The sequence below is a fragment of the Sturnira hondurensis genome, unplaced genomic scaffold (genome assembly GCF_014824575.4).
Source record: "Sturnira hondurensis isolate 20B ecotype Veracruz unplaced genomic scaffold, ASM1482457v3 Scaffold0014615, whole genome shotgun sequence".
In the NCBI taxonomy this organism is placed as follows: domain Eukaryota; kingdom Metazoa; phylum Chordata; class Mammalia; order Chiroptera; family Phyllostomidae; genus Sturnira; species Sturnira hondurensis.
This window is the reverse complement of record NW_028087246.1, coordinates 1,992,181-2,006,025: the sequence shown is the minus strand read 5'-3', so window position 1 is coordinate 2,006,025 and position 13,845 is coordinate 1,992,181. Positions and strand designations below refer to the sequence as shown.

Sequence of the window (13,845 nt, the reverse complement as noted above, 5' to 3'; positions counted from 1 at the left end):
ATATGTAAACGGCTTTTTAAATATTTTCATTAAATTTGGGTAGGCAAAGATTTCTTAGTACACTAAATTATTAACCATGAAGAAATAGATTTGGCTTCATCAAAATTAAAATGTTTTCTTCATCAAAAGACATAACTGATTTATTTTTTTCATTAGATTTCACATATAAGTGAAATCATATGATACTTCTCTTTCTCTACTGGCTTATTTCACTTAGGGTACTGCTCTCCAGAGGTTAGGTCAATTTATGCTGCCACAGAGGGTAAGGTATCCTTTTTGCAGCCAAGTAGTATTCCATTGTGTAAATCTAATGAACAATGTAAACTAACCAAAAAAATAAAAACAGACTCATGTATGAATAGAGAACAGACTGACAGCTGTCAGAGGGGAGGCGGTTGTGGGGCTGGGTGAAAAAAGATGAGGGGATTAAGCAAAAAATAAAAATAAAACTCAGACATGGACAACATTATAGAATTGTACACCTAAAACCTATATAATTTTATTCACCTATGTCACCCCAGTAATTTAATTTATTTTTTTTCAATATTTTTAAATTTATTTATTTTTCAAGTACAGTTTTCTATTACTCCCATCCCATCCCAACCCCCGTGCTCCCACCCTCCCTCCCATTTCCACCCTTCTCAGTTGTTGTCCATGTATCCTTTATATTTGTTCCTCTAAATCCCTCCCCTAATTCCCCTGAAATTCCCTCCCCTCTCCCCTCTGGTCGCTGTCCCCCTGTTCTCTATTTCAGTGTCTTTGGTTATATTTTGCTTGCTTGTTTGTTTTGTTGTTTAACTTCCTGTTAAAGGTGAGATCATATGGTATTTGTCCTTCAACACCTGGCTTATTAAAATAAAATAAAACAATAAAAAATAAGGAGAGTTAAGAAAATCAAAGGCAAACTGAGAGAAAATGTTCCCAATACATAAACCAAACTAAACACTTCTGTCCACAACATATAGCAAACACCTACACAACAAGAAGTATTAAAAGACAACACAGTGATCTAAGTGGGCCAAAGGCTTGAACAGATATTTCACAAAATAAGATATATGAATAACCAATAAATATGTGAAAATGTGTCAGTCATTAAAGAAATACAAATCACCTCTGGCTGGTGTAGCTCAGTGGATTGAGCTCAGGCCTGTGAACAAAAGGGTCGCCAGTTCAATTCCCAGTCAGGGCACAAGCCTGGGTTGCAGGGCCAGGTCTCCAGCTGGGGGCAATGAGGGCAACCACACATTGATGTTTCTCTCCCTCTCTTTCTCCTCCCCTTCCCTTCTCACTAAAAAAGTAAATAAATAAAATATTTTTAAATCACTGCATGTTTTATTAAGAAATACAAATCAAAGCTATTTGAGATACCACATCAAACATTAGAATGGCTGAAATTAGAAAGGCTACATTCATGGACTTTGAAAAACAATTTGGCGGATTCTGTAATGCTTAAACACACTCTTACACAATGACCCAGCAGTCCAATCTTAGCTGTTTCCCTGAGAGAGATGAAAACATCTTGCCACAGAAAGAGCAGCAGCTTTATTTACACTAGTCCCAGACTGAAGTCAATCCAACTGTTCACCAACAGGACAATGAATAAACAGATCATGGTAGAAACACACCATGGAATACTCTCTACAATAAAAAGGAGCAAACTTCTAATTATTCAAAAACACGGATGATGAGCAGAAGTCAGACACACATGCATACATCATGTATTATTCCATGTATGAAATCCAGTAACATGGTGACACAGAGACAGTAATGTTTTGTCTCCTGGGCTGCAGGGCTCCTGGTGGTCAGCGTGTGGGTTGTGGAGTAGAGGGTGCATTGCTCTGTCCTTCATTTTTCACACAACAAGTCAGTTTTCAGCCCAGTGCCTCCCTGGGAACACTCACTTCTCTTCAAGGTCCACAGGGCACGTCGCTGTTTTCCTGACCACCGGGAGCACCCTCCACCTACCATAGACACTACTGATACTCTGGCCGTATGTTGTCCTACAGATTTTGGTTGAAATCTCTCACCTACTCGTTGTGCCCATCATTCCCTTTGTCATGGGGAACCTAGTTCCTTTATTACCATTTTAGTGGGGTTCCCGATAAAAGAGAAAACAAAAGTTTCTCTTTACCTTCCATCCTTAACCAGAAATTTTTCTTGCAGCAATTGGACAGAGTTATGTGGCATTATTATTCTCTGATGCTTAGGAGGGACTGGAAAGTGCCAATAATTATTTTCTGGTTTGACAAAAAATAATTGTATGTGACTTTCATAACATTGAGGAATATAAGATGTGGGTTAAAACATTATAATTATAGTAATAAAATTATCAACTAAGAACCAGAATTAGACTCATGTTTACAATTAGTTTCACCAGAAACAACAGTGATTTCTGAAGTTCAGGTGCATGAAAAGATTCACCATATATAACACAAATACATTTATATCAACACAAAGCAAATGTCCCAGAAGAAATTATTGCTATTCTTGTGAAATATTCAATTTATATTATATCATATCTTTTTCAAACCACATCTTTTCATTTATTAACTGATTTTATAATGTAGGATGTTATGTTTCTGAAGTGCTATTAGTCAGAGAGGGGACACCTTGTTTTTAAATTTGAGATTTATCTTCTATTTGTTGTTAATTAAGATGCACATTCAGGGTTAGATTCTATTTGGATATAATTATTATATCCAAAAAATAAAACATAGTTATTCCACTGTGTTTTATTTCTCTGTGGATGATTTGTTTACTCTATCATAATTTTGTACAGATAAAAAATTTTTCATTGAAAAAATTCAGATCTATGAAGATAGCTTTACAATGAATGGCTTTGATTGGGTCAGTCCTGAAATGGACTTATTTCAGTTTTGCATTTAAGTCTTTCTCAATCTCTACCTTTCAATTCTTTCTTCTTTTAAATCTTTGTTTATGATTTTAATCCCAATTATTTTTCTCTCTCCTCAAGATGAATAACTTTACCTACATTGGTTCTTCACAGCCTATCCTTAATGTATGAAATCTTGCAGCCTCCACAAGCATCTCAAAATCTTGATGACCTTTTCCACGTGGTATCCTTCCTCCCTAGGGTGTCCACAGAAGACCAGAATAGAGACGAAAACCTTGTCTACGACATTGTTTTCAGGCACTTCAAAAGACATAAGATCGAGATTGCAAGTGCAATAAAAAAAGAATTTCCTTTCCTTGAGGTTCTTCGTGACCGTGAAATTATCACCAATAAAATGTATGAAGTAAGTAAGGCTTATTTTGTAACAGTCACTTTGTAGCCATACAAATAAACAGAAATTCTAAAACTTTACATGAGAAAATATCTATGTAAGGAAATTGTAAAAAAAAAAATAAAATAAAATGATTTTCAATGGCTCTTCCGTAACTTGGAAGACTGTGTTTATGGTTTCTCCATTTTTATTTTTTAAGGATTGTCAAGAATCTTGTAGAAACCTGGTCCCTGTACAGAGAGTGGTGTACAACGTTCTCAGTCAACTGGAGGATAAATTTGACCTGCCACTTCTGGAAGCATTGTTCACTGACATCAACAAACAGGAATACCCTGAATTAAACAATGTTTATAAAAGCTTTGAAAACGGTATTTAGGTTTATTACCTACCTCTTGATACACAGGAATAATCTTTTTTTGACAAGTGTATATTTAGTTCCTACCATGGGTCACACACAGTAGTGGGCAGTGGAGACATTCCAGTTAAGAAAACGAATATATCATGATCCTTCTCAAGGCCTTACGGTATAATAGCTACAGTGTAACACCTACCCTGAGGTCCTCGTAACTAGGCGTTTAGAGTCACACAGGACAACCACAGCCACATGGCCTCAGGTATACTAAGAAGGACAAATCACAAGAAATACAACATCCCGATAAGGCAGAATCAGTCGTTGCTTTTCTCTGGGACCACTTGCAGTGGCCCACACAGCAGTCCACCAACTTGAATGCTGCCAGTCTTGAGTGACAGCTTAGGTATTAGTGTAAGATTCACCCTGATTTAGCCACAACACACCCAGGGGACTCAATGTCTCGTGTAACAACTCTAATCATAACTTACAGAGACACCACAAGGGACAGCTGAGTTAGTTCCAAGAGCCTTCACACTGGAGGAAGAGCAAAAATGGTTTGTAGTTTACATCTAGTTCCTCCTAGTATACATGCAATTTATCTGCCTATAGTCACTGGTCATTCTTCACCCTAAACCCGCCGTTGTCCTAGTAACATAGAGGAGAGGCCATTTGCATCAGGTTTCCAGAAACCGGATGAGCCAGAAAATTAACCCAAAGTCAAATTTGCTCTTAAAGAAGGAGAAATGGTTTCATTCCTGGGAAGACAAAGCATCCATGCTTCCCACAGTCTTGTTCATCAACCAATCAATAGACATGGTCCCAGAAGGAGCTCCCATCAATGGCCTGGGTAGCCTTTACCTCCTTCCAGTGTCTCGTTCTTCCTGGACTCTCCCTGGACACCCACACCCAGACTTCCTGGTTCATTTTCTTCCTCTTTACATTTGCTGGGTCACCTACATGCAGAGTCCCTGGCTTGGTGGTGCTCTTCTCTCCTCACTGGCAGCCTTCCATGCCCTTGGTCAAGGTGTCTAGGGACATCCTCCGAGGCTGAAATATCCACCCCCTGTTTGCAACTTCAGTGTCCTTCCTTTGTTTCTGGAACCTGCGCCCCCGCGCCAGGTCTGTCTACTTCTACAAGTGTCTTTTTGTCTGTCTCTTTGGAAGACACTCATCCTCCCTGACCCAATTAGGTCCAATCCTTCTCTTCTCCAGGCCCATCTTTAGAGCTGTTGGGCTTTTTCTTTTATACATGTGGATCTCTCTAGGATCCTAGTTCATCTACTGAGGTCTCCCTCTATTTCTGCATTATAGGTTGAGCAGTTCAGAAAACACATTCACTTCCAGTACTGATTTTGACATATGCTTTCCCAGCCGTATGAATTTTTTCCACATGAGTTAACAGGCTCATAACGTTTTCACAGTTCCTTTATTCTGATGTTTGAGTGGCTCCTTTTTGTGTGAGAAATATAAAGTGTTGCTGGTTTGGGGTTCTTTTTGCTGCCCAGCAATGATGCGGAACTTGACCATGAGGAAGGGAACCCTCTCAGCTATGAGAGGTCAAAGGTCTGGAAATTCATTGATGGTCTTCTCTTTCCATTTTCTTAGCAATCCACGAGAAACTTTGTCTACAAGAAAGTGATGAAGAAGAGACTGCGGAGAACCAGAATAGCCAACTGAGCCTTGAACAAGGTGATTGCAACCAGATAAACACTGGTTCTCATCTGCTAAGAGGAAAGGAGAAAGGGAGGTGGGCTCTGAGTCCTGAGTGGCTTTGAGGAATCAGGGAGGAACTGCCGAGGAGCTTGGAGAAGGCAGGGAGGGGTGTTTGTCCGAGTGGCAAACCACAGGCTGATCTCAGAGGAGCAGCTCTGACAAGAGACCTTAGGCCCAATAATCAGGACAAAGGGACAGGAACCCAATGAGTCAGGAAACCAAGCTTAATGAGAGGGTTGACCTGGAAGTAATTGTGATTTATAAAGACCCTGTGGCAGATTGAAACTGTGAAGGGCTAAGAATTGTGGGTACAGGGTCAACATCACACAAGATATCCTTGATGATGACAGAAAACGGGACTGATTGAAATATGGGTGATGCTGTTCAAGAGCAGAAGTATTCAAGGAGATGGGCAGTCATGTGGGGAGAGAAGACGGGAAGTGGTAAGACGTCAAGAAGAAGATGTGGGTGTTTGGAGACAGAGAACAAGAAGGGGAAATGAAAGACAGGAGAAAAGATTACAGGACATGATAAAACAAGCATATGATTAACGGCTCACTTGATTGAACATTTACTCTGGCAGTTGTGGGCTTAGTGCTCGCACCTGCCATTAGAGATTAGTCTCACTTCCATGCTCATTAGGAGACTGAAGTGTAGAGAGACCATGTGTGTAGTCGGCCTGGGGTGAAGTGAGCAGGATGGACCCAGACATTCTGAACCCAGACAGAGCCTGTGTTTTCAACCCTGTACAAACCCAGATAAGTTCATGGAAAAGACAGAAGCATGAGGCAAAAACAGAGAAACATATGAAGTGAGAAACATACAGAAAGAAGAATGTGAGAATCTGGAAGAAGTGCAGGAGAATCCGAGAGAGAACATCATGAAAAGGCCAACAAGGCAGAGAAACAGACATGCAAAGGCAGGGTGCAGTGTGAAGGGAGGGAGGATGAGGCTCCAGGACTTTGTAGGAAGTCCTACACTAAGGCCACCAGTCAGGGGCAGCTCTGGGGGCAAAAACAGGTCTGCGATGACCATGGGTACCAAGAAACACCACTGCTGGCTACTTGAGGTGCTCACTGAAGACACTCAGTGAGAAGAACTGGCCAGGGCCCTATTGGCCCAAACAGGGACTTGGGTCTGATAGCAAGAGTCAGGTGGGATCCTCCAGGTCCATGTAGTCTCTGTATTGACGCCTGAGGGGAGGAGATTATCAAGTTCTACTGTATAAGGATTAATCAGGAATTAGGGGAGAATGGCATTTCTGAAATAAACTTCGGTTTCTGAAATGAACGTCTAATTTCTTCTCCCTAGGACCTGGTGAAAACTCGTATCCAAGCCTGTCCTGGAACAGCCCACATCCCTCAAATTACAATGGTGTGTTCCTAGTAACTGTTTTGTGATAATTTACTGTTTTTGTCCCATGTTGGCATAGGCAGTGGTGGGACGAGGGCTGCTTCTTTTTAGTACTGATTGCTCATAAGGGTCATTCTTTGCATCTGCAGTTTCCCCAAAGATTTGGATAACAGAGCCTTCATTCTCCTGGTTGCTGGGAGGGCCGATCCTTCCATACCCCTTCAATGCACATGCTGCCAGCTCCTGACATCTTAGGCCTTGACCTATTGCCCATGCACCTGGCTTCACAGTCTTCTGCCTCTGTCTCGCTTGACTCTGGCTGCAGCCTTGCTTAATATCACATCCAGTGGTGGCCAGCACTGCAGAGAGAGGGGCAGGGTAAGGAAGATAAGTGTTCCTCCTGGGTCAGGGTCTCTCACCTGCTGGGTCCCTCACACAGGACCATGGACACCATGTGAATCCCATGTAAACCCCCTCCCACCATCTCCAGGGCAGCAGGCCAGGAGCTGCCCACCAAACACCTGACCAGACTCTAGGAAATCACCTTGGTACTTTAATTTAGCAACCGATTACTACCATTTACAACTCTTGACCTTCCCTTAATCTATAATACTCTTAATGATATTAAGATGCCGATAAAATTTAAGACATTCATCATAGAAAGTTAATTTTCTGATTAGTCACAATATCCCCTACAGTAATACAGACAATATTTTATGTAATCTTCTCAAACACTTAAAACAGTGGTATGTCATCTGGGCTTTTCAGAGAACAAAGAATCAGTTTAGAGACTTGGGCTACTTCTGCAAGTTCAGACACTGACAACAGGGATTGAACCTGCCATAGGGCAGTGTCAGAGCAGGAGGTCTGCTGACCCACACCTGGCTTCAAATTCTGCCTTGTGGCCTGGAGATGTGACTCCCCCTCTTTGTCCCTCAGTGTCATCATCTATAAAGTGGAGATGAAAGTAGTACCCACTTCACAGGGTGAGGGATGGATTTTTAACAAGTTATGTCATGTAAGCATTCACAGCCATGCTTGGGTCTTCACCAGTGTTCCTTGCATTTGTTAATATTACTATGCGTAATAGTAATCATTATTTGTCTGGTCCAGAGTCTAAGCTATTAACCACTTCAGTAAACTGTGGGATTTTCTTTTATCACAGATGTCCATGGTGGATTTAATTATCCCCCAGGCTGTGGAGCAGTGATTAAAGCCATACCAACCTCAGACCAAGGAAATGAAATTGAGGACCTGAGGTTCCTCACCTTAAAGCACACTAGGCTATAACAAATTCATGTCTTTATTCCTTGCCCCTCCTATGGAAATGAGCAACATGGAGAAGACTCAGAGAACTTTCTGCACCATGGAATGCATAATCTGTAGCTTCCATGAAATGTGTTATTTAAGAAAGAAGGTTCAAAAGTAGTACATTTTTATAAAAGAAAAAATTCCAGAGTGGTTTTTGAAAGCATACTTATACTTTTAGGAAGACACATTTACTCAAATAGTTGAATTTTAAAATGTATGAATCCTTATTAGCCATGTACCTACCAGTGCAGATAGTGGGAACAGGAAAGGGTGAGAGGAAGGGATTGGGACAGGTCATGAGCAGAGAAGGGATTCGATGTGCATGTGTCTGTGTGTGTAGGGCATAGGTAGAGGTAATGACATCATTATAACACACTATGTGATCCCGGGACAAGCTGGCCTGGGAATGAGATCCCAGAGCATCTCAGTGAGGGTGAGCAATGAATACAGAGAAATTTCCACCTACATTCCAAACGATGCAAACAAACCACCAATAAGGGTATCCAAGAGTCTGCCCCAGCAGAAATGGTTGACTGCAACATGAACAGGAAAGGAAATGGCTGTGTCTCAACTGCCCCCCCACAACCCCATCAAGAGGAGACTCAAAGGAATGGTGGATGTGGCACAAAACATGTACCATGGCACGAGTTCTATGTTAAAATTGTGGGAATTGATATTTAAATTATATTTTACATAAATCACTTGGCTTAGAAAATAGCACTAAATAAAAAGTCCAAACTGCCCTGAAAAAATTATTTGTCCATTCATAAATTATTGAGGTCAGTAGGAACAGAATGGGATGGATCGATGGAATTAATAATGCACAGAGGAGGTTCACTGTGGGGAAGGGGGCGCACAGGTCCTGGGGTGGTTTACTCAGAGATTCATTCTTTATCATTCCCTGCTCTGCTCTGCCCTCTGTCTCTGGCCACAGGCCCCTGCAGACTTGCTTGCCAGCTCACTTGCTACTGCTTCCTGCTGGGTTCCTAACCTGGGAGACCCTAGCAAGAGACTGGAGAGTGAAAGCAATTGAGAAGCCAGGTATTCTGCTGTCACTTTCATGGACCTCAGTTCTGGCAGTAGCTGCATCTCCCATGACTCTACCTCCCACCAAGTGGGCAGCCATGGTCCAGCTCCTACCTACCCAGTAACCTTGGCACATGGTCCCTGGCATAGCTTCCTGTTCACCATTCTTCGGGTTACCGCATTTTTCCATTTGGACATCTCACCTCTTCCATCAACTGTATAACTAATCCCCCGGATTAAATTCCCTCTGCTCTAAAAGCTAGGAGAGCTTTGTGTTTTCCTGTTGAACCTTGATTGATACAGAGAACAAATGAAATATCTGTGAATCAAAATGTGGTCTAGGTACAGCCCCACCTGAAAATGGACTCTCAGAGCACCTCTCTGAAACAGAACAGATAAATGTTAAAAGAAAAGGTACAACCAATGACAACAATGCACCTGAAAACCAACAAGCGAATGAACAATGTGTCCAAGAGTCTGAGCCAGCAGGTAAGACTGAGTGGCTGGGTCTGATGAGTGTGGAGGGGCCAAAGGGTACTTGCTGGTGGCAGAGAATGAGGCACAATTCAAGGAGACATCTATTAACAAAGAGAGGGAAATCACATAGAGTCACAGAATGCAGAAATGGAGTCTGCTATATTCCTAAGAAAGATATGGATAAAGAAAGACAGAAATAACTAAAAGACAAAGTGTGAAAAGCAGCAGAGCCTTACTGGGGAAGAGTGACAGAAACTAAGGTCAGGGAGAGATTGGCCATGGAATCAATGAAACCCAATCACTTTCACTGAGTGAAGGGGCAATATATGCAGTCAGACTATAAACAGAAACAGGAAAAGAAAAGAGAAGCTGGTGAGGCTCACCAAAATGGTAACAGAGCAGAGCAAGGCTCTGTGGACCTCAGCTGTCGTGTTTTATATTTCAGAATTCTGTGAACAGGTACCCATCCAAGGGAATAATGGAGATGCAAGAAGTGAGACACCCAGCCCATTGCCCCATAATGAAGAAGGTAATTATTATCTACCTCACTAATGATCTAAGTATATCTTTGTTTTTCTACAAATGCAGAAGCTTTCCTTTGTTCTCCCAAACAAACCACCTTTCCCACCCAGCTTAATACCACCCAGGAGACACAGTGTGTGTACAGCCTCTCACTGCTTTTAACAGGAGGGAGAGGTCAGGGAGAAAGGGAGCTCATTTTTCCAGTGGAGGGGCATCCTTACAGGGGAATGCGAAAAGAAAGATTACGAAGCAGGTGGACTGGGAGATGCCAAACAACAAAATACAAGAGTGAGATAGAGTTCACATAAATTGATGGAATCCAAACAGTGCCATGTTGTGGAGTTGGTGAAAAGAAATGAGTTGCACTTCATTTTTAGAAGTTATAACAGAAACATGGAAGTCATGGGTGGTGTTGCTGGTTAGATTTTCAAGTAAGGAAGCCCAGGTGGGGGACTTTTAGAAATGAAGTGGCAAATGGAAGGACTTGACGCAGGGAACAAAAGCACAGGGGAAGAGTTTGGGTGGTGATTTGAATGCTTGAGATCAGGAAAATGCATAGAGAGATAAAATTGAAACAGAAGAGGTATACACAGGTCATATTACTAATTAAGGAGCAGGGATATAATTTTAAAAGTAGGAAACATAAGTTAGGACAAACTAAAGTATCAGATAGGGGATGGCAGGGTCCAGTCTAGGGTAGGTTGGGCAGCCCTGGGACACAGAGAAGATAGATCTCACTCTCAACACCTTCTTGTGTCCTGGGCACCACCTTTGAATCACCCTAGACCCTGCTGGGGGAAACCAATAAAGAGTGTATGGGAAATGAGTATGAAGAGAGAAAGATACAGAAGGAAATGAATACCAGTAAATAGAAAAATTTGGGAAGGCACAGGGGAACCTATATTGAGGATGAGTAAAGGACAATGAATGAACAACTGGTAGAGTGGACCAGGTATGCAGAAAGAGGACCAAGCATTGCCTGATTTGAGGAAATAGTCACAGGAAAGAAGGCACAAGGTTCTGCTCCTAACACCATCGAGAGGGTAAGGTGTCCACAGTGATCAAAATGTTCCCAGAACCCTCTAAGATACAAATAGGCCCCTTTCCGGGCATCTCATCCTCTCCATGGCTTCAGTCGCCATTTATGGTCTATTGATTTCTAACTGCACATCTCCAGCCCAAACCTGTCACCTAGGCTTGTTCAACCAAGTGCCCGAAGATCTTTGCAGGAAGATCTAATGGATGTCTCTATGTGAAGGCTGTATCTACTGCTGAGTAAGGAAGAGCCCCCAAACTTAGTGGATTAAAACAAAAACATGATTTTATTTTCCACTTCTGTCAATTTCAACTTCAAAATATCTCCGACCCGTCCATTTTCTCCCTCCCCAGCACACTCACTCTAATCCAGATCCCCCGCAGGTCTCACTTCAGTAGGGGATGGTCTGCTGCTGGGCTCCTTCCTCCTCTCTTACTCCCCTCCATCCTTTCTCTGCACTTCAGCTTAATGGACCTCTCAAAAATTCAGACCAGGTCAGGTGGCTTTGCTGTTTAAACCTGATAAGGTCTTGTGGCTTCAGCAGCAGGCCTGTCCTGCACCTTGGGGATCAAAGGACACCTACCACAGCCGCGTCTTCCCACCCTCCACGCACCTTCCCCCCAAGCAAACATGCACGACTGATCTCTGCCTTTGCAGATACTTTGGAAAACAGTTTGGTGTAACAGTTTGATGACACTTAGCCAACTGGTCAGGGCTGGCTTTATTTTTTAATGGATAATTTCTATAATGGATACCATATAGCCATGAAAATAAATATGCAAAATAAATACAGACAACTGTACCTGCAAAATACAGATAACACGTAATGTTGAGAAAATAAGCCAAATGCCCACAACCAAATGACACACAGAAAGAAGGCACGATTCGATTGGTACCAATTTATATAAAGTTCAGAACTGGCAACCTTAATCATCTATGATGTTAAAAGTCAAAGTGATGATTAACATGAACTACATTGGTGGGAACTGTTAGTGACAGGCATCACTAAGAGGCTTCTGGGTGATAGTAATCTTCCATTTCTCAACCAGAGCGGTGGTGACTCAGCTATGCTTTCTCTAGAATAATTCAAAATTTATGGTTTACCCATTTTTATCCATGTATGTTTTACTGCAAATATAATTTTTATTTCTTAAAAATCCCCCAAAAATATTATCTAAGAAGAATAAAAGTATGTGAAAAAGAAAGTAAAAACTAACAAACAGTTCAGAGGGACACAAAGGAAGGACAGAGCTGAGCAGCAGGAAAATAGAGGGTGGGGGAGCTCTCCCTGCTGAGGGATTACAGGGAGAAGGGCTTAATTCTAATGAGGGTCCTTACTCCCTTTGGGGAGACAAATTAAATTCTCCATTTCTTGCAATTTGGTCCAGGAGCAGAGTTACCCAACCAGAGAATCAGACTAAATTCCTGTTCTGTATATCTGGTGGATATAAAGAAGGAAAAGCCACTTTTTAATTCAGGACTTGAAAAGCAAACCCAAACGAGGACTAAGTGTAACCCGGCGCTTGACGTAATAGGTAAGACGGACTGAAAGAATTTGTGATGTAAATCCCAGGTACTGGGCAAGGGCCTAGGACATGTCATCAGGGTCCACCAAAGAGATCCAGGGGACCTTGCAGCATGGGGGCAGGAGAGAAGGGAACCAGCACCTTAGCTGTGAGTTTAGCAGAAGAGACTTCCCAGGAACTGGAAAAATACCAAAGGACAGAAATTGCATGAATAATTATTGATATCTGAGAGACTATTTCTAAAGCAAGAGCGTAAAGTATGGTGATAGAAGATGAATAAAAGAGAAAATAAAATTTTAAGAACAAAAATCAGAGCCAAAATATCTCTGAGAGGAGACGGAGAAAGAAACTCATGAAGAGACAGAGACATATAAAGTGATACCATCGCCACAAAGGCAGGCTTAATTAGGAAAAATGGGCTGACACAGAGGAAAGTGAAAAAGTAAATAGAGAATAAAAGAAGAGATACAATGAATGTGGAGATAACAGGTAGACTGAGGGTGAAGGTAAGAGGCAGAATGAAGCTATGAGTTGAAAGTAGAATGGGGGCGGGGATCGGAAGTAGAGTGAGGATGGAAGTAGGAGACAGGGTGACTGTGGGTAAGAATTGCTGCAGGATGGGCGCAACTGCCCTCTGTGCCTGAATGTCACCACCTTCTGTGTAGGACCTGGAGCAACCTACAGGCCACACATGTTAGGGCACAGACCTGGGGGACCTGAGTTAACTTAGTTTTTAAGTCCTCCTAGTGCTCTTGTTATGAGGTTTACTGTCTGTGGGCTCCTTGGGCCACCATGAGGTACTGAGAGGTTTTGTCCTCTGTGCAGTGATCAGCAGTGACGACTCCACAGAATTAAGTGATGGAGACGAGCCCCCGGAAGCTTCCACCTCAGCAGTGACAAGGGAACCTGGTAAGGAGATGGGAGCTCAAGGCTTGGGCTGCAGGAACCTGAATTAAGAACTTCTCGTTCATTCTCCACCATGGATCCGGTCTATCCTGAAATTTCATTTTTTACATTTATTTTCCTTGACTTTTGGGGGAACTATAGGAAGATAAGAAATAAGTATATACATAATTATTAAATAAACATATATACATTTTTTAGGATGACATCTCATCAAAAATGAGGGTTGATGGTTCCTGTTAGTCAACATACATAACTTATATTGATTGTATAGTAGAAATATACTAGCAAAGTAATGAGGTTTTTTTTTAACTAATTAGTTGCTATGCCTGTAAAGTGTTGAATTTCTACAGTAATTTCTATAGAGAACAGAAACCTAAT

At 41.9% G+C, this 13,845-nt stretch overlaps 1 protein-coding gene across 6 annotated transcripts in view; it reads left to right on the top strand.

Annotated features, from left to right (window-relative positions):
- The window catches only part of SP100 (SP100 nuclear antigen), an 84,126-nt gene that overhangs the window by 32,329 nt on the left and 37,952 nt on the right, over positions 1-13,845 (top strand). For all 6 annotated transcript variants that reach the window (XM_037063564.1, XM_037063562.1, XM_037063560.1 and 3 more), the window contains 8 exons: positions 3,095-3,257; positions 3,445-3,613; positions 5,203-5,286; positions 6,622-6,684; positions 9,343-9,489; positions 9,923-10,006; positions 12,424-12,570; positions 13,387-13,470. In XM_037063564.1, the coding sequence (XP_036919459.1) occupies positions 3,249-3,257; positions 3,445-3,613; positions 5,203-5,286; positions 6,622-6,684; positions 9,343-9,489; positions 9,923-10,006; positions 12,424-12,570; positions 13,387-13,470 (787 nt within the window). In that variant the 5' untranslated portion in view covers positions 3,095-3,248. The remainder of the gene's footprint in view (positions 1-3,094; positions 3,258-3,444; positions 3,614-5,202; positions 5,287-6,621; positions 6,685-9,342; positions 9,490-9,922; positions 10,007-12,423; positions 12,571-13,386; positions 13,471-13,845) is intronic.